This window comes from Medicago sativa, chromosome 6 (genome assembly GCF_051527215.1).
Source record: "Medicago sativa cultivar Bolivia chromosome 6, Bolivia_mono, whole genome shotgun sequence".
NCBI lineage: Eukaryota > Viridiplantae > Streptophyta > Magnoliopsida > Fabales > Fabaceae > Medicago > Medicago sativa.
The window spans coordinates 5,854,378-5,876,385 of NC_140754.1; the positions used below are offsets into that span (position 1 = coordinate 5,854,378).

Sequence of the window (22,008 nt, forward strand, 5' to 3'; positions counted from 1 at the left end):
AGTGGAAGAGGAAGACCTTATTTAACATGCGAACAATTATATTTGTATAACTATTTGTGACAACTTTTTAAAAAATATTTTTTTATTAATAAAAAATAATAAAGAAAAATAAAGAGAGAATTAAAATATAATTTGATTATGAAACTGAAAATTATCAAAAAATTATTACAAAATAATTGTACAAATATCATTTCTTTTTAACGTATACATCCTCTAATCATAACTATAAGCATGATAAAAAAATGTATGATACTTGGCCTTTGTAGCCACATATATTGGATGAGATAATGTATGATACTTGGCCTTTGTAGCCACATATATTGGATGAGATTGTATGATACTTGGCCTTTCTTGCCCCATATATTTGAAGGGGAAAGACATAGTCACAAACATAAATGAATAGAGTTTGGACACACATAGTCCACATAAGTAGGGTCTTATTCTAGCGTTTTTAGGACATTTGTATATTTTTAGTTATTTTTATGACATTTTGGCGGATTTTGATGTAATATATTTACACTTCATGTGCGTTTTTTTATGACAATTTCATTAGTTTTTGGTTTTTATTTGAATTTCATTAGTTTTTAGTTATTGAATGAATGATTGATGAAAAAATTGATGAAAATGAATGAATGGATGGATAAATGAAGGAATGGATGAATGAAAATTGGGAAATAAAATCAATTTTGTTGTTCTATTATTGGACACGGGCACAACGTGAGTTAACTTACGCTGGGCTACAACCTAAGTGAGTAAAGTCACGTTGACGCGTAATCAGCGTGAGTTAACTCATGTGGGAGGTATTTTGGTCAGTTTATACAGGAGTGAGCAATATTTTAAAAGCATGATGGTGGCCATGGCAAAAGTCCAAGAAGCAATAGCACACCAGCCTTCACGGGTGTTTTATCTTGGTTTTTGGGTGTCAAACATTGATTACGTTTGAACCTTTTGAACCGGTGATATCTTATTTTTTCTTGGGAAGGGAAAAAGTAAGCAAAACCCTTGAGAATCGAGGTCCGGGAGTTGTTTTCGCTACGGGAAGGTGTTAGGCACCCATAACGACTATAGTATCCTATAGGAACCGTCTTTAATTTCTACGCGCGCGCTTTATTTTTAAATGCTATTTTGAAAGATGTTGTTAGACCTAAAGGGATTCTAAGTGAAGAATTGGAGGGAGAAGAATGTTTTTGGATTTTTATTTTAGTTGAATTGAAGGAATTTTGTTCCTTGCCTACGTACCCGATTAAGGGATCAAATCCACCGTAGTTCTCTTCCAAAAATGTTTTTGTTTTTGTTGGTTGATTTTAAGTTTGAAAATGGGAATTTGAAGAATGGAGATTGAGAGGCCTCAAGGGCATGAGAATTTAAGAAAAGGTGAGGTTTGATTAGTTATTTTGGAAAGGAAGTCAAAGTTTGATTAAAGTTCATTGAAATTTTGATTAAGAAAATAAAAGGAAAATTCAATGGAGTTTTGGACCCCAAGGTTTATTAAGAAAATAGTTTGAGTGAAGTTGTTCACATTTGTTTGAAAAATTGGTTTTTTCTAAGTATAAGTCCTAGGCATTCATCTAAACATACAATCCTAAACATACATCTAAACATGCATATTCTAACTATATAGTGATGTGTGTGCATGTGTCGGTGCTTGTGTCGGTGTACATCATTAGAGTCCATTGTCCTTTACATCATACCCTAGATACATTCTATGGCCTCTTTGCCAAGAAATTAAAAGCATGAAAGTAAAATTTTACAAAAGCTCCTAAGTATTACATTCTAATTTTTTGCATGAAATTGAAACTTAAAATGCAAGAAATAAAAATGGAGAAAGAGATGAGATATGGAATGCTTATGATGAATATGAAACATGAAGCGAAAGTGGTTAGTAGCACAAGATATAAAGCAAGTCAAAGATATCATAACAAAAGCAAGAAAATTTACATAAAAAAAACAAGCAAAAACAATGTGAAATAGGCCTAAAATTCATCATCAATGCAAGGCTTGAATATGACCTATAATCCTCATGTTTCAAAGGGTTTCCAAAGAACTTCAATTCAATTTTCACAAAGAGGATTAAAGGAATATTCACTACCAAGCATTTAAGACAAAAATTAGGCAAATTTCACATTATTTATTCACAAACAAAACTTGGAACACAAGGTATTAACAAATCACACTCCAAAACAGTAAAGAGCGACTCTAAATCAGGGGCATACGCATTGCAAACTCTCATACCAAGGACCAATATACCATAGCAAGACTTTGGGATCAAGAATATGCAAAATTTTCATAAGAAATTATCAAAAAGTGACACAAAGCCACAAGAAGTCTCCCTATATATTCTTATCAATTTTCAACATACCAAAATATCATGAGAAACCAATTTCAAGCATCAAAAATAATTGCAAGAGAGTTCACAATTTTTTGGAGGTTTTAACAAGGCTTTAACAAAATTAAAAGCACTAAACTAATCAAGAAATCAACATTTTCACCAATATTTTTCTAGCCAACATTAACAGGTAACAACCACCAAGAATCAACAAAAATATTAAGAAAAGCACTAGGAAAATTTTCTAGGAATTTTTTAAAGCAATTTTGAGTGCACCAGGGTGTAAAAAATCAATTTGCGGGGTGAAAATAGCACAAAAGTAAACTGGCAATTGAAAACAAAGTCAAGCAGGCCCAAGCCCAAATCCAAAATGCAGAAACGGGTAGGGTTATGGATCGGGCTTATGGGTTAGGATCATGGTTCATGGGTTAGCCATAAGTTAAAACGTGAAAGAGCTTCTTCTTCTTCCCCCATCGTTCCATTCTTTCCATTCTCTCATATTCATCTACTTCCTCCTTCATTTTTTCAGCACAACACTTGAAACATAACACACTCATGCATCGAATCACATCCTTTCCGTCATATTTCCTTGAGAAAAAACAATTAAACACAAAAGATTCACCTAGCTTTGGATCTGGAATCATGATTCTATCCTAAAATCGTTTTTGCAATTAAAACGAGTCAACCTTTTCGGTTGGCTCCAGATTTCAAGTTCCTCCCCTTTCTTAAACGTTCACTCTCTTTTCTTCTATCAATCGTTTTTCGTCTTTAAACACGCAGCATAAGCAGGAACAAATACACGCACCAACAAGAAAGAACGCAACAATAAACACGCCAAAGCTTAAATCCGACGCAAAGAATGGAGATTCAAACGAAATTGCACATGAATCAGCAACATATGAGAATTACAACATGATCACAGAGGAAGCACCAAACGTAGAACAACATGTGGAAAGAGGAAAGGATTACCTCACGTTCTTCGTTCGAAGCTTGACCGGTTGTGGATCTTGCTGCTGAAATCCTCGTTCTGATCCCTTGAATTGGACTGAAATCAGCTTCGTGTTCCTTCTTTCACGACCTGTTTCCGTCCTCCTTCTTGATTCTGGATTCGAATTCGCCGCTGCTTGTTCCGGTAGCAAGAAATTCGATGATGATGATGATGGAATGCAACTGAATCGAATTGTGCTTGGATTGTGAAGATGAGTCTATCAATTTGGCTTGTTGTTGTTGAACGAAAATGGAGAAGAAAACTAATTGGATTGTGGATGAATATTGGTGATGATGGTGGAAGGGAAAGGTTACGGTGGTGGAGTGGTGGATTTGAAGATTGGTAGTGGAAGAAGGAGGTTGTTGTGGTGGTTTGGAGGGTGGAGTTAGTTAGTTATGGTGGTGGAGTGGTGGTTTTTGTGGTGGAGAAAAGTTGTTAGAGATGGGGAAAGAGTTAGTTACGTGAGAGAGAAGAGAAGAGGGAAAAGAAAGAAAATTTATTTGTGATTTTTTTTGGAATTGTAAAGAATGATTGGTGAAAATGATTCATTGACCCTTTGACCAATTTATAGACTAAGTCATTAGCCTTGGACCAATAGGATAGAGACATGTGGCACTTGACTTGTAACAAACTTTTGTGGACCAATAACATTTGGACACGTGGCACTTGGACTCTAACAAACTTAAAAGGGATTAAAACGTAAATAACAAAAGTGCGCGAACTAAAATGAAAATTAAAACTGAAATTGAGTTGAAAAAGTAAATTGAAAATTAACGTAAAATGAGACGATTAAAAACAACAAAGCAGATTAAAACGAAACAGAGATATTATGTGAAATGACCAAAATGCCCCTAGGGGCTAAAAATGACTCGAAACGACTCAAATGCAATTTTAAAATGGTTTTTCTAACAAGGGATTTAAAGCAAGAGTTTATACAAGCGAATTAAAAGACTCAGAGACAATTTTAGAATTTAAACAGGGTTTTGACACATGAAAAGACTAAAATGCCCCTAGGGGCAAAATTGACTCAAAATGACTTCGAATGCAATTTAAAAATGGATTTTGACATAGAATTGAAATGAAGACTTATTCACACTATTTATACAAATTTTTAAAAGATTGAAAGAAATTTTAACACAGGAAATGACTAAAATGCCCCTAGGGGCTATACTGACTGAAAAATGACTTAACTGATATTTTTGAAATGAATTTTGACATGAGATTGAAACAAGGACTTATACAAACCAATTTAAAAGACTCAAACAATTTTCGAGGATTAAAATGAGTTGAATGCAGGAAATGACTAAAATACCCTTTTATGTGAATTTTGCAAATAAAATTGAAATAAAATGCAGAGAAAGATGCAATTGATCAGAGACATATCAGATGACTTATAATGCAAGAAAAGAAGAATTGGACAAGTATTTTTAGGTCCAAAATTAGGGTATAACAGCTGCCCCTATTTAAGTTTCTTTGTCCGGGGAGTCAAGAGACGAAGTCTTAGAATTGACGGGACGAAGATACTTAAATATTAACATTTGCACTGCTTTTGGACATAAAAATACACTTTCAGATTTTCAAAAAAAAAAAAAAACACATGAATGCCATGCAACATTTCATTTATGAATGCAGGACAATCGAACCGGAATCTACGGGCTGTGTCACACCACCAAGGGATTCATAGACATCAAGGTAGAAAGAACGGGCAAAAAATAGACAGGTACAAGCTGTTCTTTGGATCGAACTTGCCACTTGACCGAGAGATACAAACAAGAGACGGGTACAAGCTGTTCTTTGGATCGAACTTGCCACTTGACCGAGAGATACAAACAAGAGACGGGTACAAGCTGTTCTTTGGATCGAACTTGCCACTTGACCGAGGAGATACAAACAAGAAACAGGTACAAGCTGTTCTTTGGATCGAACTTGCCACTTGACCGGAAATACAAACAAGAAACGGGTACAAGCTGTTCTTTGGATCGAACTTGCCACTTGACCGAGAGAATACAAACAAAAGATAGGTACAAGCTGTTCTTTGGATCGAACTTGCCACTTGACCGTAAACAAAACATAAGCAAAGGGTACAAACTGTTCTTTGGATCGAACTTGCCGTTTGATCGGAAACATAGACATATAAGCAGGTACAAGTGGTTCTTTTTGGATTGAACCTTGCACTTGACCAGTAACAAAATACAAATTGAAAGTCTGGTTTAACAAGATACCAATTGAGGGTAAATTGTCATTGACTTGATTTGAAAATAGACATGACCATTTTTGTTGGCCCAAGAGTAAATTGACATTGGTTTGAGTTGAAAATTGACATCGACATTGACATTGACATTAGATATTGACATTGACATTGAAATTGACATTGACATTGGCATTGACATTGACATTGGCATTGACATTGACATTGACATTGGCATTTGACATTAACATTGACATTGACATTGACATTGGCATTTGACATTGACATTGACATTGACATTGGCATCGGCATTTGACATTAACATTGACATTGACATTGACATTGGCATTTGACATTAATATTGACATTGACATTGACATTGGCATTTAACATTAACATTGACATTGACATTGACATTGGCATTTGACATTAACATTGACATTGACATTGACATTGGCATCGGCATTTGACATTAACATTGACATTGACATTGACATTGGCATTTGACATTAACATTGACATTGGCATTTGACATTAACATTGACATTGACATTGACATTGGCATTGACATTGACATTGGCATTTGACATTAACATTGACATTAACATTGACATTTGATATTGACATTTGACAGCTGACATTGACATTAACATTTGACATTTGACATTGACATTAACATTTGACATTTGACATTGACATTAACATTGATATTGACATTGGGTATTGACATTGAATTTTGACAGCTGACAGTTGGATATGCAACATGTATGTATGATATAGCAAGATTATTGGATGTATGAGTACATAAAATGCATGATTATGCATGTATGGATGCTTGAAATGCATGATTGGTTGGCAATTTGTCAGAGAAATTTCACAAAGGCAGACAAGACATTGGGAGATTGGGCATGTAGTGGCTCGTGCTGCGACATATTCACGGGGGAAAAACCTCTTTGGAGAGACCGTTGTTGAGAGACGTATCGAAACCATGGCTGAGGGAAATAAGACTTGTAAAGGAGGGCCTTTGGAAGGTTCTTGGATACAGGTCGCCGTTGCTAGGCGTGTCAGTGCTGGGTAACCATTGGATGTTCGCATCTGTGGTCAATGCTTTTTCAATATTCTTTTCATTTTTCATTTTCAATCCCATTTTTGCCTGAACCGCCCTTTCGGGTTTTCGATTCACCGGGGAATAAATTCTTTTTATTGCCCCATTTTTTCCTGAATTGCCTTCATAGGTTGTCAATCAGCGGGGTGCTCATTTTTGCCTAAGCCGCCCTTTCGGGTTTTCAACTTAGCGAGCTTTTTATTTTCATTTTTTCCATTTTTCATTTTCATTCTGTTTTTTCATTCTTGCCTATTGACCACAGATCATCCTGGGGAGTAACCTGCTTGTAACATGTATTGAAATAGACATTGACATTCATTCATTCATGCATGTTTCATTGAAATGTACCCTGTTGCTCAGGTTTGCTTTCAAAATAGACAGGAAAAGATTTTTCAATTTTCAAAAAATGTTTATTTCAGTTATTGACATTATCAAATAGAAAGAAAATATTCTGTATAAAGCATTGAAAGTAGAAAGAAAATAGAATTTCAAACAGTAGAAAGGCTCAAATTGATGTAGAAGAGTGAGGGTCAGCCAAAGGCATGACTTCACGGATTTACAAAGCTTGGAAAATGGTAATTTTATTGGTTGGTGATACATTGAACACGATGACCGCTACATTTCATAGAAATTTTGAATTCACAAATACAGAAGCCTCTGATGAAGACGATCATTGACAGTTGCAGATGCCCCAAGGGGTGATGGTGATTTGCCAGATATAGTTACTTGTCTTTTATTGTCAACCTCATTTTTGCATGAACCGCCCTTTCGGGTTTTCGGCTCATCGAGGCGCTCATTCTTGCCTGAGTTGCGTACAATCTCAGCGAGCTTTTTCATATATTTGTTTTTTTTTGTCCCTAACTTTTGCCTGGATCGCCCTTTCGGGTTTTCGATCCACCGGGAAGCGCATTTTTGCCTAGGCCGCCCTTTCGGGTTTTCGACCTACCACGCTGTTCTTTTCTTTCTAGACAAAGTATTTCTTGACTATATCGGCATTAACAGGATTTGGGAGTTCAACACCATCCATGTGTGTAAGAATCAAAGCACCACCAGAGAAAGCCTTCTTGACAACATAAGGACCTTCATAGTTAGGTGTCCACTTGCCCCTTGGGTCGGGTTGCTGACTTATCCTTCTTTTCAATACAAGTTCGCCTTCCTTGAATTCTCGAGGTCGGACTTTCTTGTCGAAAGCATTCTTCATCCGCACTTGATACAATTGTCCATGAGTCATAGCATCCATACGTTTCTCTTCAATCAGGTTCAACTGGTCATACCGACTTTGACACCATTCAGCCTCAGTTAACTTTGCTTCCATAATCACTCGAAGAGATGGAATTTCCACTTCCAGAGGGAGAACTGCTTCCATGCCATATACCAGAGAGAAAGGAGTTGCCCCGGTTGAACTGCGCACTGTAGTACGGTAACCATGCAGGGCGAAAGGTAACATTTCATGCCAGTCTTTGTAAGTAGTGACCATCTTCTGAACAATCTTCTTGATGTTCTTGTTAGCGGCCTCAACTGCACCATTCATCTGAGGTCTATAAGGAAAAGAGTTGTGATGTTCAATTTTGAATTCTTCACATAAAGCTTGCATCATGCTATTGTTCAGATTGGAACCATTGTCAGTGATGATCTTGTTGGGAACACCATATCGACAGATGATGTTATTGTTGATAAACTTGACAACCACTTGCTTGGTCACATTTGCATAGGAAGCAGCTTCAACCCACTTGGTGAAATAGTCAATTGCCACTAGAATGAAACGATGTCCATTGGAAGCCTTCGGTTCAATTCTTCCGATCATGTCAATGCCCCACATAGAGAAGGGCCATGGGGAAGATATAACATTGAGAGCATGTGGAGGCACATGAATCTTGTCAGCATAAATTTGACACTTGTGGCATCTTTTAGCATGTTTGTGGCAGTCACGCTCCATAGTTATCCAGTAATAGCCGGCTCTTAACAATTTCCTCGACATAGTGTGGCCCGAAGCATGGGTCCCAAAGGTACCATCATGTACATCATGCATCAACTTCTCAGCTTCTTGTTTGTCAACACATCTCAGCAAGACCATGTCATAGTTCCTCTTGTATAGGATTTCTCCGTCCAGAAAGAATCTACTAGCCCATCTTCTCAAAGTCTTTTTATCTCTGTTAGAAGCACCAGGTGGATATTCACGATTCTGCAAGAATTGCTTGATGTTGTAATACCAAGGCTTTTTATCATTCACATCTTGATCAGCCTGATCTGGCATATTTTCAATAGTAAACACGTGAGCGGGTCTATCAAGACGTTGTACTTTGATTACGGGCACATCATTCCAGTGATTTACACGAAACATGGAAGACAAGGTAGCAAGAGCGTCTGCCATCTGGTTTTCATCCCGAGGGATGCGGTGCAGCTCAACCTTTGTAAAGTATGTCAATAGACGTCTTGCATAGTCACGGTAAGGGATCAGCTTCTCATGATGAGTCTCCCATTCACCCTTTATCTGATTAATAACAAGTGCGGAATCTCCATAGATGTCAAGGTGCTTAATTCTTAGATCGAGGGCTTCTTCAATGCCCAAGATGCATGCTTCATACTTAGCTATGTTGTTTGTGCAGTCAAAGGTTATTCGAGCGGTGAAAGGAATGTGGTGCCCCTGCGGAGTTACAATGATGGCCCCAATTCCTTTACCATAAACATTAACAGCACCATCAAACACCAATCCCCATTTGCTATTGGGATCTGGCCCTTCATTGATCAGTGGCTCTTCACAGTCTTTTGCTTTCAGATACATAACTTCTTCATCAGGGAAATCAAATTTAATTGGCTGGTAATCATCAAGAGGTTGACAAGCAAGATGCTCAGCAAGGACACTTCCTTTGATTGCTTTCTGAGCTTTGTACACAATATCATATTCAGACAACAATATTTGCCAACGCGCAATCTTTCCAGTAACAGCAGGCTTTTCAAAGATGTACTTGATTGGATCCATTCGGGATATTAACCAAGTTGTATGATTCACCATGTAATGACGCAGGCGTTTGGCAGCCCAAGCTAAAGCACAACAAGTCTTTTCAAGCATTGTATACCGAGTCTCACAGTCGGTGAACTTCTTGCTCAGATAGTAGATAGCATGCTCTTTCTTACCAGTCTCATCTTGTTGACCAAGAATACAACCCACTGAATCATCCAACACTGACAGATACATAATCAAAGGCCTTCCTTCCACTGGTGGGACAAGGATAGGTGGCTCTAACAGGTATTCTTTAATGCTATCAAAAGCTTCCTGGCATTCATCATTCCATACAACAGGCTGATTCTTTCTGAGCAATTTGAAAATTGGTCCACAGGTAGTAGTCATGTGAGATATGAATCTTGAAATATAGTTCAGTCGTCCGAGGAAACCTCTGACTTGCTTTTCAGTTTGAGGGGCCGGCATCTCTCTGATGGCTCGGACTTTGTCAGGGTCAACTTCAATGCCTCTCTGGCTGACAATGAAGCCTAGCAACTTTCCAGATCGTACACCGAATGTACACTTGTTAGGATTCAGCCGCAGCTTGTACTTTCTCAATCTTTCAAACATCTTTTTCAAATACACAACATGCTGCTCTTCATTACTTGACTTCACAATCATATCATCAACATATACTTCAATCTCTTTGTGAATCATATCATGAAACAGAGTGGTCATACCCCTTTGATAGGTAGCACCAGCATTTATCAAGCCGAACGGCATCACTTTATAACAGAACGTTCCTGATAGATCTCTGGCAAGTGCACCAAATACTATCGAAGTAGTAAAAATATCGATCCCACGAGGACTGTTTTTAATCTCAATAATTCAACTACGTTGTATTTTAGGATGTATAAAGGTTATTTTGATTTGCCACTAGGCAGTAGATTGGTTGATTTCATAAAAGTAATTGCTAAAAATAAATTGGTTTTCAAGAATAAGAGAGAGATGAGTTTAGGTCTATCGAATCATCTGTGTTCCCCTAATTGTTATGTTGCACCTATTCGTATGAATGATCTTCTAATCCCACGATAGTTAACAAAATAGTCCTAATCAATCCCTTGAGTTAGGACCCTCTTCTTAAACTACAGCCCCTAATCCCTTAGGTGGTCTAATAATCTTTGAAGGTTTAAAGCACGTTAACCTAATATCACTAATAAACGATTATCCATTCCTAGACTAACCATGTTTATTAGAACAATTCAATAGGTCTAAGTAGAAAGCTATGGTCAGTAGTCATTCATTCTCACAAAATCATATTTATATTTGATCAGGATATAAAAAGCATTAAGAACAATTGAATTGAATAAAGACTAGAATATCATTCACAATAAATAGAGTTTCACAACATAATATCTCAATTAGGGTTACAACGAATCATCTCAGACCTAACCTCTAATGGATTTAGCTACTCATAATAGTGTTTACAAATAACATAATCATTAGAGGTAATAAAACATACACAAAGTGGTTGGAAGATGAAGAAATCGTCCTCCTGGTCTTCCTTGCAGTTGCAAAATCGCACTTGGCTCTCTAGAATTCGTAACCCTTGTTTTTGGAATAGACTTCAGCATAAATAGGCACAGAAAATCGCCCAAATCGTGTCACGTTTTAAGTGAATCGTGACACGTTTTTACCTTCTGGAGCAAGAAACTGAATTAGGGCTTCACCAAATCGTGTCACGTTTTACCAATCGTGACACGTTTTCATAATGTCGAACCAAACCTTTCTGAAGCTCTTAAATCGTGTCACGTTTATGATAAATCGTGACACGTTTTCTTTCTTTGTATTTTCTTCAGTTTTTCTGCTCTTTTGCTGCATAAGTCTCCTTGTGAACTCCATTTTTGTGCTAAAATACATATAAAATTACGTAATGACAAGATGTCATCACAACCCCAAACTTAAACCATTCCTTGTCCTCAAGGAATTTACTTGCAAAGCTGACAATTGACAGTGAAATAACAATTACCTATTCAAGCAGTAGTACCCAAAAGTTCAACACCTTACTAGCTAATGATGAGCTAGTTTGACTTGTATGCATCCACCAATTCACAACTCCACGCAAATATTTGAAATAAGGTTCTACCAGTCGACATGCAGGTCTACATATTACCATACGCTTGAAAAGTTTCTCAACATCAATCAAAGTCAATATCATTACACACTTTGAGGTCTTTAAGGGTTATAACGGGGCTTAGGTGAAGGTGGGATAATATTTGGATAAGTAGGCTACACAAAATTTTGAGTTAGGCATTCCTACGGAAGTTAAGCACAAAATTCAATCCAACACATTCATTCAGCTAATAGAACCACAGTTGCAAAGGTACTAGAGAATATTTATAACTTTTAGGGACAATCGAGTTTGAAGTTACTCGTATGTTTCAAAGTTTGGTCCCTTTTTCATCATTCATTTCATTTTTTTTTTCATACACCAATTTTTGAATGTATTTTTGCATTTTGCATGACAATTCTTTTTCTTTTTGTTCTCTTATTCTCTAGTACCCCCACCCCAAACTTAATTGGTTGCAAATTCCAATAGCAACCCCAAACTTAATCTTTAGCAACATTCTACAATGCCTTAACTCAGAAAATACATTAAGGGACAAATCCTAAAAGTCTCTAGGCTTGTAATGTAGTTTGTCACCGAACAAAAAGTTCTAATCCTACCGGCTCAAATTGGCTAAGAAAAGGATAAATTTAACAATTAAAATCAGGGTAGGCTTCAAAAGGCTCACAGGACCAAGCACTTTTGCCTCAGTGTGTAATTTACAAAGACCAATCAATAATAGAGAAACAATGCAAGTTCTAGACATGTAGTTGCATGGAAAACTAATCTAAATATAAGTAAATTGAAAAACAAAATATGGCAATGAACCTTATGGCTGAGATTTCTGGGAGTATGTGACTACCTAGCAACGCCGTACACTTCGCCTTTGAAAACCAAGTCACTCCTCCTTTTGAACTTTTGGAATACCACTTGAACAACTATTTGTTATCAAACTGTAAAAAGTCAACTAAACAAACAAATTCATCAATAATAAACAAGTGCAGGAATAATTACATAAACGGGGAGTAAAACCGAGTTAAACTTAATTAAAAGCAATTAAAATTATTCGAACATAAAATTAAAGTTACATAACCAAAGTGCTGAAACAAAAACAGAAAAATACAAAATAATGGGCCATCAGTAGCCCACTCAATCATGCATCTGGTCCTCCGGAATCCAAGTATTGGGGTCCTCCTCTGCATAGGTATCCTCCCCAAAGTGCTGCCTAGACTGAGCTCCACCAGCAGCGAAGTCAGCTCGGATCTCCTGCTCTCTATCCTGAGCTCGACCTCTGGTGACATCAAAGTAGTGGTCCATAGCCTCCTCGGACCCATCAAAGCGCTCGAAAGACCCAGTCATCTTCCTCCTGTTGAGGCAGACCGCCTCAGTGAACTCCTGACCAAATCTCGGACGGTTCCAATACTCCTGATCTGACACCTCATTCATCCAGTTGGCATGGCCGAACATGTAGTCCAGCATCATAGGATGAATGGGTGCATAGGTACCCTGCTGACTGCTCCCCTCTCCAGCAAAAGTCTGACTCTGAGGTGGTGGCTGTGGCTGTCGTGGTGGTGGCGGCTGTGGCTGCCCTGCTGCTGCCTCGGCACCCATGATAGTCTGCATGCGGTCATGATAATCCTTGACAAAGCCATCCATGTAAGTGTCGGTGATGGGCTTCATCATTGCTGCACTCAAATCATTAGCAAACAAATCGCACTCCTCCTCCTCACAAAGCCAATTGATAAGGCTCAAATGAGGGAGTGCTTTCTTGGTACCTGAAGCAAACATATAGATATTGTCGGCAATTAACTCACCAACATTGATGGGTGCACCATCAAGAATAGCAGACAGCGTCAACAAGCGGGGCAGCGGAATCTCTGAAGTACAAGAGGTGCCCTCAATAGTTTGCACCACAAAAGATGCCCACGCCTTTGCATGGGGCTTGAAGTCAGCCCTCAACAGCATATGTGACCCTCCATGCCACTTAGCACCTTCAACACAAATCTGCAATAGCAACTCCTCCCACCTTTCATCATCCCAATTCTTGCACTCCTCCATCCTCCTCTTCACATCACAAATCTCCGGTGGCACAATCTCCAGCAACTGATTAATCCTCTCCGGGCTATAGTTTATCTCCTTCCCCCTCACATAGGACACATACTTCCTCCCCATATACCTAGCATTGGAATAGAATTCTATCCCAATCGTTTTGTTGGCCTGTTCAAATATCATACTCACAAGGGACTCCCACCCTCTCTCAGTGATCACTTGATGGAATTCGGGGTTGGAGATGAGTTTGGTGAAATCAAAACCTCTCTCCGGGATCACCCTATAGCCTCGGATGTCCTTGAAACGGTCACGGGCAGCAGTATTATAAAACCGGTGGTTGATGGACGGTGGGGGTGCGGTGTTAGGGCTAGGTTTGACAGGTTGTTTGCGTTTGGGGGCGATTTTGGCCTTTTTGGCTGGTTGGGCTGTGGCTTGGGACTTGCCTTTGTTGCGGGTCTCAACCATGGTTAGGGTTAGGGTTTGGAGAAAAATGGATATTAGGGTTAGGGTTGGAGTGGAGAGGATTGAGATGTTGGATTTGGTTTGTATGTGGGTGAAGATGAAGGTTAATGGTGATGGTTTGATGATTGGAAGATGAAAAGATGAAGATTTGTGGTAGAAAAGGGTTAGAAAATCGTAGGTTAGGGTTCTGGGAAAATTTTGGCAGAGTTTAGCTACTTTTGGAAGTGAATGGAATGAAAATCGTGTTGGGTATATTTATAGACTGGGAAAATCGTGTCACGTTTGGCCAAAAACGTGTCACGATTTGGTTTTGTAACGGTTAAATTTTTGAAACTGCTAAAATCGTGTCACGTTTGGGCTAAACGTGTCACGATTTCTCTTTTTGAAAATTTTTCTTGCCCAGAAATCGTGTCACGTTTTGGCCAACGTGTCACGATTTCTCAATGTCGAAATGCACCAGTTTGAGACTTAGAAAAAATTTTAGGTGCCAAAAATCGTGTCACGATTTCAGCATCGTGACACGTTTTTGGAAATGTCGAATGGCACCTTTTTTAACTTAGAAAAATTTCTGAGAGGAGCTTCAGAGGGAGGGCAAATCGTGTCACGTTTTGCCCAAAACGTGTCACGATTTGCACAGTATAACAAAAAATTTTCTTTCTTCTGTCTGTTTCAGCTAAAATCTTTATGTGTTTTTGAATATTTGAAAGCAATAAAAAGAAATAAGAAATACTACCTGAAATCTAAATGTGGGTTGCCTCCCACCAAGCGCTTCTTTACCGTCACTAGCTTGACTCATGACCACCCCTAAGGATCATTCAAAATAAGTCCTACCCTTGCCTTCGGTAGGTCGCCACCCAGATATGGCTTAACTCTTTGCCCATTTACCTTGAAACTTCGGTCACCTTCGTGTGTCATCAACTCGACAGCTCCATGAGGTGACACACTTTTCACCAAGAACGGTCCAGACCACTTTGACTTGAGCTTTCCAGGAAACAGTTTCAACCTGGAATTATACAACAAAACTAATTGCCCACAGTTAATATCCCTAGACACTAAGTTTTTGTCATGATACCTTTTAGTCCTGGCTTTATAAATGAGCGCATTTTCATATGCTCTAAGCCTCATCTCCTCCAGTTCATTAAGTTTCAAGAGTCTTTTCTTACCAGCGGCTTCTTGATCAAAGTTTAAGGTCTTAATGGCCCAGTACGCCTTATGTTCTAGCTCAACTGGTAGATGACATGCCTTTCCATAGACTAACTGATAGGGCGAGAGCCCGAGGTGAGTCTTAAAGGCAGTCCTATATGCCCATAGTGCGTCATCTAATTTTTTAGACCAGTCCTTCCTATTTGACGCAACTGTTTTCTCTAAGATTTGTTTCAGCTGACGGTTTGAAACCTCTGCTTGACCACTTGTTTGTGGGTGGTAGGGAGTTGCAACTTTGTGCCTTATGTTATACTTTTTGAGCAAATTTTCAAGAAAATTATTGCAAAAGTGCTTCCCCCCATCACTGATCAAGACTCTAGGTGTTCCAAACCTAGTGAAAATGTTTTTATGCAGGAAGTTAACAACTGTCTTAGCATCATTAGCAACACAAGGTATCGCTTCAACCCATTTAGTGACATAATCAACACAGACAAGAATATGAAGAAAAGAGTAAGAGGAAGGGAAAGGTCCCATAAAGTCGATGCCCCAACAATCAAATGGTTCAACTTCGATGATTCCTGATAGGGGCATCTCATTCCTCTTAGAGATGTTACCTGTCCTTTGGCATTTGTCACAATGTGCAACAAAGTCGTGGCAATCTTTGAAAAGGGTGGGCCACCAGAATCCATTTTGCAAAATTTTTGCCGCGGTTCTTTCTCCACTATGGTGGCCCCTATAAGCTGAGCTATGGCAATGCCACATGATACTATGAGCTTCCTTACCTGCAACACAACGTCTTATCAAACCGTCAGTTCCTATCTTAAACAGATACGGGTCATCCCACAAGTAGTGGTTTGCATCCTTGAAGAATTTTTTTCTCTGAGGATAGGTCATATCATCAGGAACTATGTTACCGGCCTTAAAGTTCGCAATGTCAGCAAACCAAGGCCTTTCTTCAATAGCAAACAGTTGTTCATCAGGAAATTCGGCCTTGATGGCCTTCTCTTTGTTTGTCACCTCATCATTTTCCAGCCTTGATAGATGATCAGCTACTACGTTCTCTACTCCTTTCTTGTCACGAATCTCAAGATCGAATTCTTGTAGCAAAAGGATCCACCTCAATAGTCGAGGCTTTGAATCCCCTTTGGTCAAGAGATATTTAAGAGCTGCATGATCTGTAAAAACAATGACTTTGGAGCCTATTAGATAAGAACGAAAATTTTCCAATGCAAAAATTACCGCAAGCAACTCTTTTTCAGTTGTGGAATAGTTAATTTGATTCTCATTTAAAACCTTGCTTGCATAGTAAATTGCATGGAAAAACTTGTTCTTGCGTTGTCCTAGAACTGCACCAACAGCATAATCACTTGCATCACACATAAGTTCAAATGGTACATCCCAATCGGGTGCAATGATTATTGGTGCAGTTACCAACTTGTTTTTAATCAAAGAAAAAGCATTCAAACATTCATCATCAAAATTAAATTCAGTTTCTTTGACCAAGAGGTTACAGAGGGGCTTGGAAATTTTTGAAAAATCTTTTATAAAACGCCGATAGAAACCAGCATGCCCCAAGAAACTTCTTATTCCCTTAACATTAACAGGTGGAGGGAGCTTCTCTATAACCTCTATTTTAGCTTGGTCCACCTCTATGCCCTTCGCACTTATTTTATGTCCCAAAACTATACCTTCGGTCACCATAAAGTGACATTTTTCCCAGTTTAAAACAAGGTTAGTTTCGGTGCATCGTTTAAGGACAGCATCTAGGTGAAATAAGCATTGATCAAAAGACTTACCAAACACAGAAAAGTCGTCCATAAATACCTCAATATTCTTCTCTATCATGTCAGAGAAGATGGAGAGCATACACCTTTGAAAGGTCGCCGGCGCATTACACAGCCCAAAGGGCATCCTCCTATAAGCAAATATACCAAATGGACAAGTGAAGGCTGTCTTCTCTTGATCTTCTGGAGCTACCGCAATCTGATTGTACCCCGAATACCCATCCAAAAAGCAATAAAAGGCTTGGCCAGCCAACCTCTCAATCATTTGGTCCATGAATGGTAAAGGGAAATGATCCTTCCTTGTTGCGGTGTTCAACCTCCGGTAGTCTATACACATCCTCCAACCAGTAACAGTACGGGTGGGTATTAATTCATTTTTTTCATTAGCCACCACCGTCATTCCACCTTTCTTTGGTACCACGTGGACCGGACTTACCCATGAGCTATCAGAGATAGGGTAAATCATACCTGCATCTAGTAACTTCAGCACCTCTTTCTTTACCACTTCCTTCATTGTTGGGTTAAGTCTCCTTTGAGGTTGAACCACCGGTTTGTATTCAGCCTCCATGTGTATTTTATGCATGCAATAAGCTGGACTAATACCCTTCAAATCAGAAATGTTCCACCCCAAAGCTCCTTGATTGTCTCTTAACACCCTCATTAATTTTTCTTCTTCCAAAGGTGTCAAGGTATTGCTGATGATTACTGGTTTAGAGGCATCCTTAGTGAGAAAAACATATTTCAAGTGAGAAGGGAGTTCTTTTAATTCTGGATTTTTCTCTCCTTCTCCACTCAAAATAGGAGCATCCATAGAGTGCTTACCCATTAATTCTTCTATTTTTACCGGACCCAACTCTTGCTTGCTTGCTGCTAGTTGCTTCACACAATCACTTACTTCAAGATCTTCATCATGCTCACAACTCTCTATAGAATTTACAATTGCTCTTTCAAGAGGTTGTGGTGGTTGAGGTTCACGAGAGTTGTCTTCTACTATTTCTTCAACAACATCAATCCGGTAACATTTGGGATTTTCCTCTCGGTGTTTCATTGCTTCGAAGATATTGAACACCACTTGCTCATTATGGAACCTCAACATTAGCTCTCCCATCTCAACATCAATCAAAGCACGACCAGTTGCAAGGAAAGGTCTTCCTAAAATGAGTGGCATATCTTCATCTTCAGCCATGTCTAAGATCACAAAGTCTGCTGGAAACACAAGATCATTAACTTTGACTAGCACATCTTCAAGTATGCCAACAGGAAAAGAGATTGACCGATCAGCTAAAGTAATGGTCATTCTCGTTGGTTTTGGCTCCCCACACTTGAGCTTCTTCATCATTGAAAGAGGCATCAAGTTGATACTTGCTCCTAGATCACATAAAGCTCTTCCAATGTCTACCGGTCCAATGGAACAAGGGATAGTAAAAGCACCAGGATCTTTCAGCTTAGGTGGTAGCTTCTTTTGAAGAATGGCGCTACAATTCTCGGAAAGAGAAATATTTTCATCATCTTTAGGCTTTCTTCTTCCTGTTAGCAAATCTTTCATGAACTTGGCATACAAAGGCATTTGATCAAGAGCCTCACTGAAAGGGATATTTACTTGAAGTTGTGAGACAAGTTGCATGAACTTCTTGAATTGTCCTTCCTCCTTCTTTTTCTTCTTCTCTAGATGAGGGTAAGGAAGCTTCACATATGATGGAATAATTTGTGGCTTGTCTCCATCTTTCAAGATTTGACTCTTTGACTTCCTCAAGATTGAGTCTTCATCTATCAATTTCTCACTTTTATCTCCCTCTATTTTTTTCTTCTTTTCATTTTCAACTACATCCTCATCATTTTTTTCAACTACATCGTTCTCCTCCACCTCAACTACTTCATCAACCTTCTTTGGAGCTTTTGGAACTAAAGGAGTCAAAACCTTTTTGCTCCTCAATTCAATAGCATTACAAGACTCATTCTTAGGGTTATCTTTAGTGTTACCTGAGAATCCGCCTTTACTTTGTTCAGCCAATTGCTTAGCTAATTGCCCCAGTTGAGTTTCAAGCATCTTCCTAGAAGCTTCATTGTTCTTTCTTTCAGCTTCTTGACTCTTCTTCATCTCTTCAAAGTTGCCTTGAGTCATCTTCATGAAGTTCATCATAGTTTCTTCAAGAGCTGATGGCTTCCTTTGTTGTTGTTGAGGAGGAGTAAGCATTTGAGAATTCAAAGCATTGTTATTTGAGTAGCTTAGATTTGGATGCTTATTAATGCCTGAATTGTAGTATTGATTCTGCCTTTGATAACCTCCCATGAAGTTAGCTTCTTCACTTGATCCTTCCGGAACGCATTCACCGTTGGGATGTTCTTCACCACATAAGTCGCACTTGATTGCAGCTACTTGTTGTTGTTTATGAGCCAAAGTGAACCCTTGAAACTCCTTAGTTAGAGCTTCAATTTGTTTGTTCATAGCTGCTTGGTTAGCAAGGATAGCAGTTTGTTCACTCACCCCAAACACTCCTCTTTCCTTCTTCTTAGCTTCAGCACGATACTCATTTCCAGCCATGTTTTCTATCAAAGCTTGGACTTCATGATCAGTTTTGCTCTTGAGACTACCTCCCGCGGAAGCATCTAAGAACATTCTAGTGTTTGGTGTTACCCCCTCAGTGAAGATTTGGAGGTATTGCTTCTCGGTGAACTCATGATTAGGGCATCTCTTAAGAAGCAAATTGAATCGCTCCCAAGCATCATACAATGATTCACCTTCTCCTTGCTTGAAGTTAGAGATCTCCATCTTCTTTTCCCAATATTTAGACATAGGGAAATATTTCTCCAAGAACTTCAGCTCTAACTCTTCCCATGTTTGGACAGTCCCGTTCGGTATTGTTAGCAACCAATCTTTTGCTCTTCCCGTCAAGGTGAAAGGAAACAGCCTTAGCTTCTTTTGTGCTTCAGTTACGGTGGCTGGTTGCACACAAAACTCGCAGGTTTCAGCAAAGCGGCTCAAGTGTTCATGAGGACTCATCGCTTCAGTCCCATCGAATTGCTTGTCCCTCAAACCGTTGAGGACAGTTGTCTTGATGTCGAAAGCTACGGGGTTAGCTGGTTGAAAAGTGTGGGTCAGTTGACCGCGATGAGTGGCTAACCCGTAGTCTCCTAGCTTAGGTCTTGGTGGTACAACTCCTTCTCCTTCCATAGTTGCAGATTTAGGAGAAGAGACTGTTTCAGATTCACTTGAGAGTTGTTCCGGTATTTGTTCTCGAACACCCGGTGGAACGGACTGAGCTAACCTTTGCGACCGGACAGCTTTCCGAAGTGCTCTAGCAGTCCTTTCAATTTCCGGATCGTACTCTAGGTCGTCAGAGCTCTGTTTACCTCGCATAAACAGCAAAATACCTTAGTAGCACTGCACAACGCAAAATAATCAAGTGAATATGAAAACAGAAAAATAAAAATAAAAAAAAACAGAAAAGTAAATTGCAAAAACCCTAAATTATAACGTAATTGCCTTGTTGAAATAATTCAACAGTCCCCGGCAACGGCGCCAAAAACTTGATAGATCTCTGGCAAGTGCACCAAATACTATCGAAGTAGTAAAAATATCGATCCCACGAGGACTGTTTTTAATCTCAATAATTCAACTACGTTGTATTTTAGGATGTATAAAGGTTATTTTGATTTGCCACTAGGCAGTAGATTGGTTGATTTCATAAAAGTAATTGCTAAAAATAAATTGGTTTTCAAGAATAAGAGAGAGATGAGTTTAGGTCTATCGAATCATCTGTGTTCCCCTAATTGTTATGTTGCACCTATTCGTATGAATGATCTTCTAATCCCACGATAGTTAACAAAATAGTCCTAATCAATCCCTTGAGTTAGGACCCTCTTCTTAAACTACAGCCCCTAATCCCTTAGGTGGTCTAATAATCTTTGAAGGTTTAAAGCACGTTAACCTAATATCACTAATAAACGATTATCCATTCCTAGACTAACCATGTTTATTAGAACAATTCAATAGGTCTAAGTAGAAAGCTATGGTCAGTAGTCATTCATTCTCACAAAATCATATTTATATTTGATCAGGATATAAAAAGCATTAAGAACAATTGAATTGAATAAAGACTAGAATATCATTCACAATAAATAGAGTTTCACAACATAATATCTCAATTAGGGTTACAACGAATCATCTCAGACCTAACCTCTAATGGATTTAGCTACTCATAATAGTGTTTACAAATAACATAATCATTAGAGGTAATAAAACATACACAAAGTGGTTGGAAGATGAAGAAATCGTCCTCCTGGTCTTCCTTGCAGTTGCAAAATCGCACTTGGCTCTCTAGAATTCGTAACCCTTGTTTTTGGAATAGACTTCAGCATAAATAGGCACAGAAAATCGCCCAAATCGTGTCACGTTTTAAGTGAATCGTGACACGTTTTTACCTTCTGGAGCAAGAAACTGAATTAGGGCTTCACCAAATCGTGTCACGTTTTACCAATCGTGACACGTTTTCATAATGTCGAACCAAACCTTTCTGAAGCTCTTAAATCGTGTCACGTTTATGATAAATCGTGACACGTTTTCTTTCTTTGTATTTTCTTCAGTTTTTCTGCTCTTTTGCTGCATAAGTCTCCTTGTGAACTCCATTTTTGTGCTAAAATACATATAAAATTACGTAATGACAAGATGTCATCAGTTCCCCATGGAGTGATGAAGGACGTCTTTTCTCTATCTTCAGGGGACATTCGTATCTGATTATAACCAGAGAAACCATCCATGAAGGAGAACACTTTGGATTGAGCAGTACTGTCAACAAGCACATCAATATGAGGCAATGGGAAGTTATCTTTCGGACTGGCTTTATTCAGATCTCTGTAATCAACACACATTCGAACTTTCCCATCTTTCTTTGGTACTGGTACAATGTTGGCAATC

At 38.7% G+C, this 22,008-nt stretch overlaps 1 protein-coding gene and 1 non-coding gene across 2 annotated transcripts; one reads left to right on the plus strand and one right to left on the minus strand.

The window, feature by feature from the left end:
• Positions 1–14,970: 14,970 nt before the first annotated feature.
• LOC146912334 (uncharacterized) lies at positions 14,971–21,767 on the minus strand. Its single transcript, XM_085720711.1, has 2 exons — positions 16,067–21,767; positions 14,971–15,169 (listed from the first exon to the last, which is right to left on the minus strand). Exons 1-2 carry the CDS (start codon positions 20,449–20,451, stop codon positions 14,971–14,973), a joined length of 4,584 nt encoding a protein of 1,527 aa, XP_085576837.1. The 5' UTR covers positions 20,452–21,767.
• On the plus strand, positions 19,766–19,871 carry LOC146912335 (small nucleolar RNA R71). Its single transcript, XR_015017242.1, has one exon. It is a non-coding gene; the product is annotated as a small nucleolar RNA R71 (small nucleolar RNA).
• Positions 21,768–22,008: the final 241 nt, after the last annotated feature.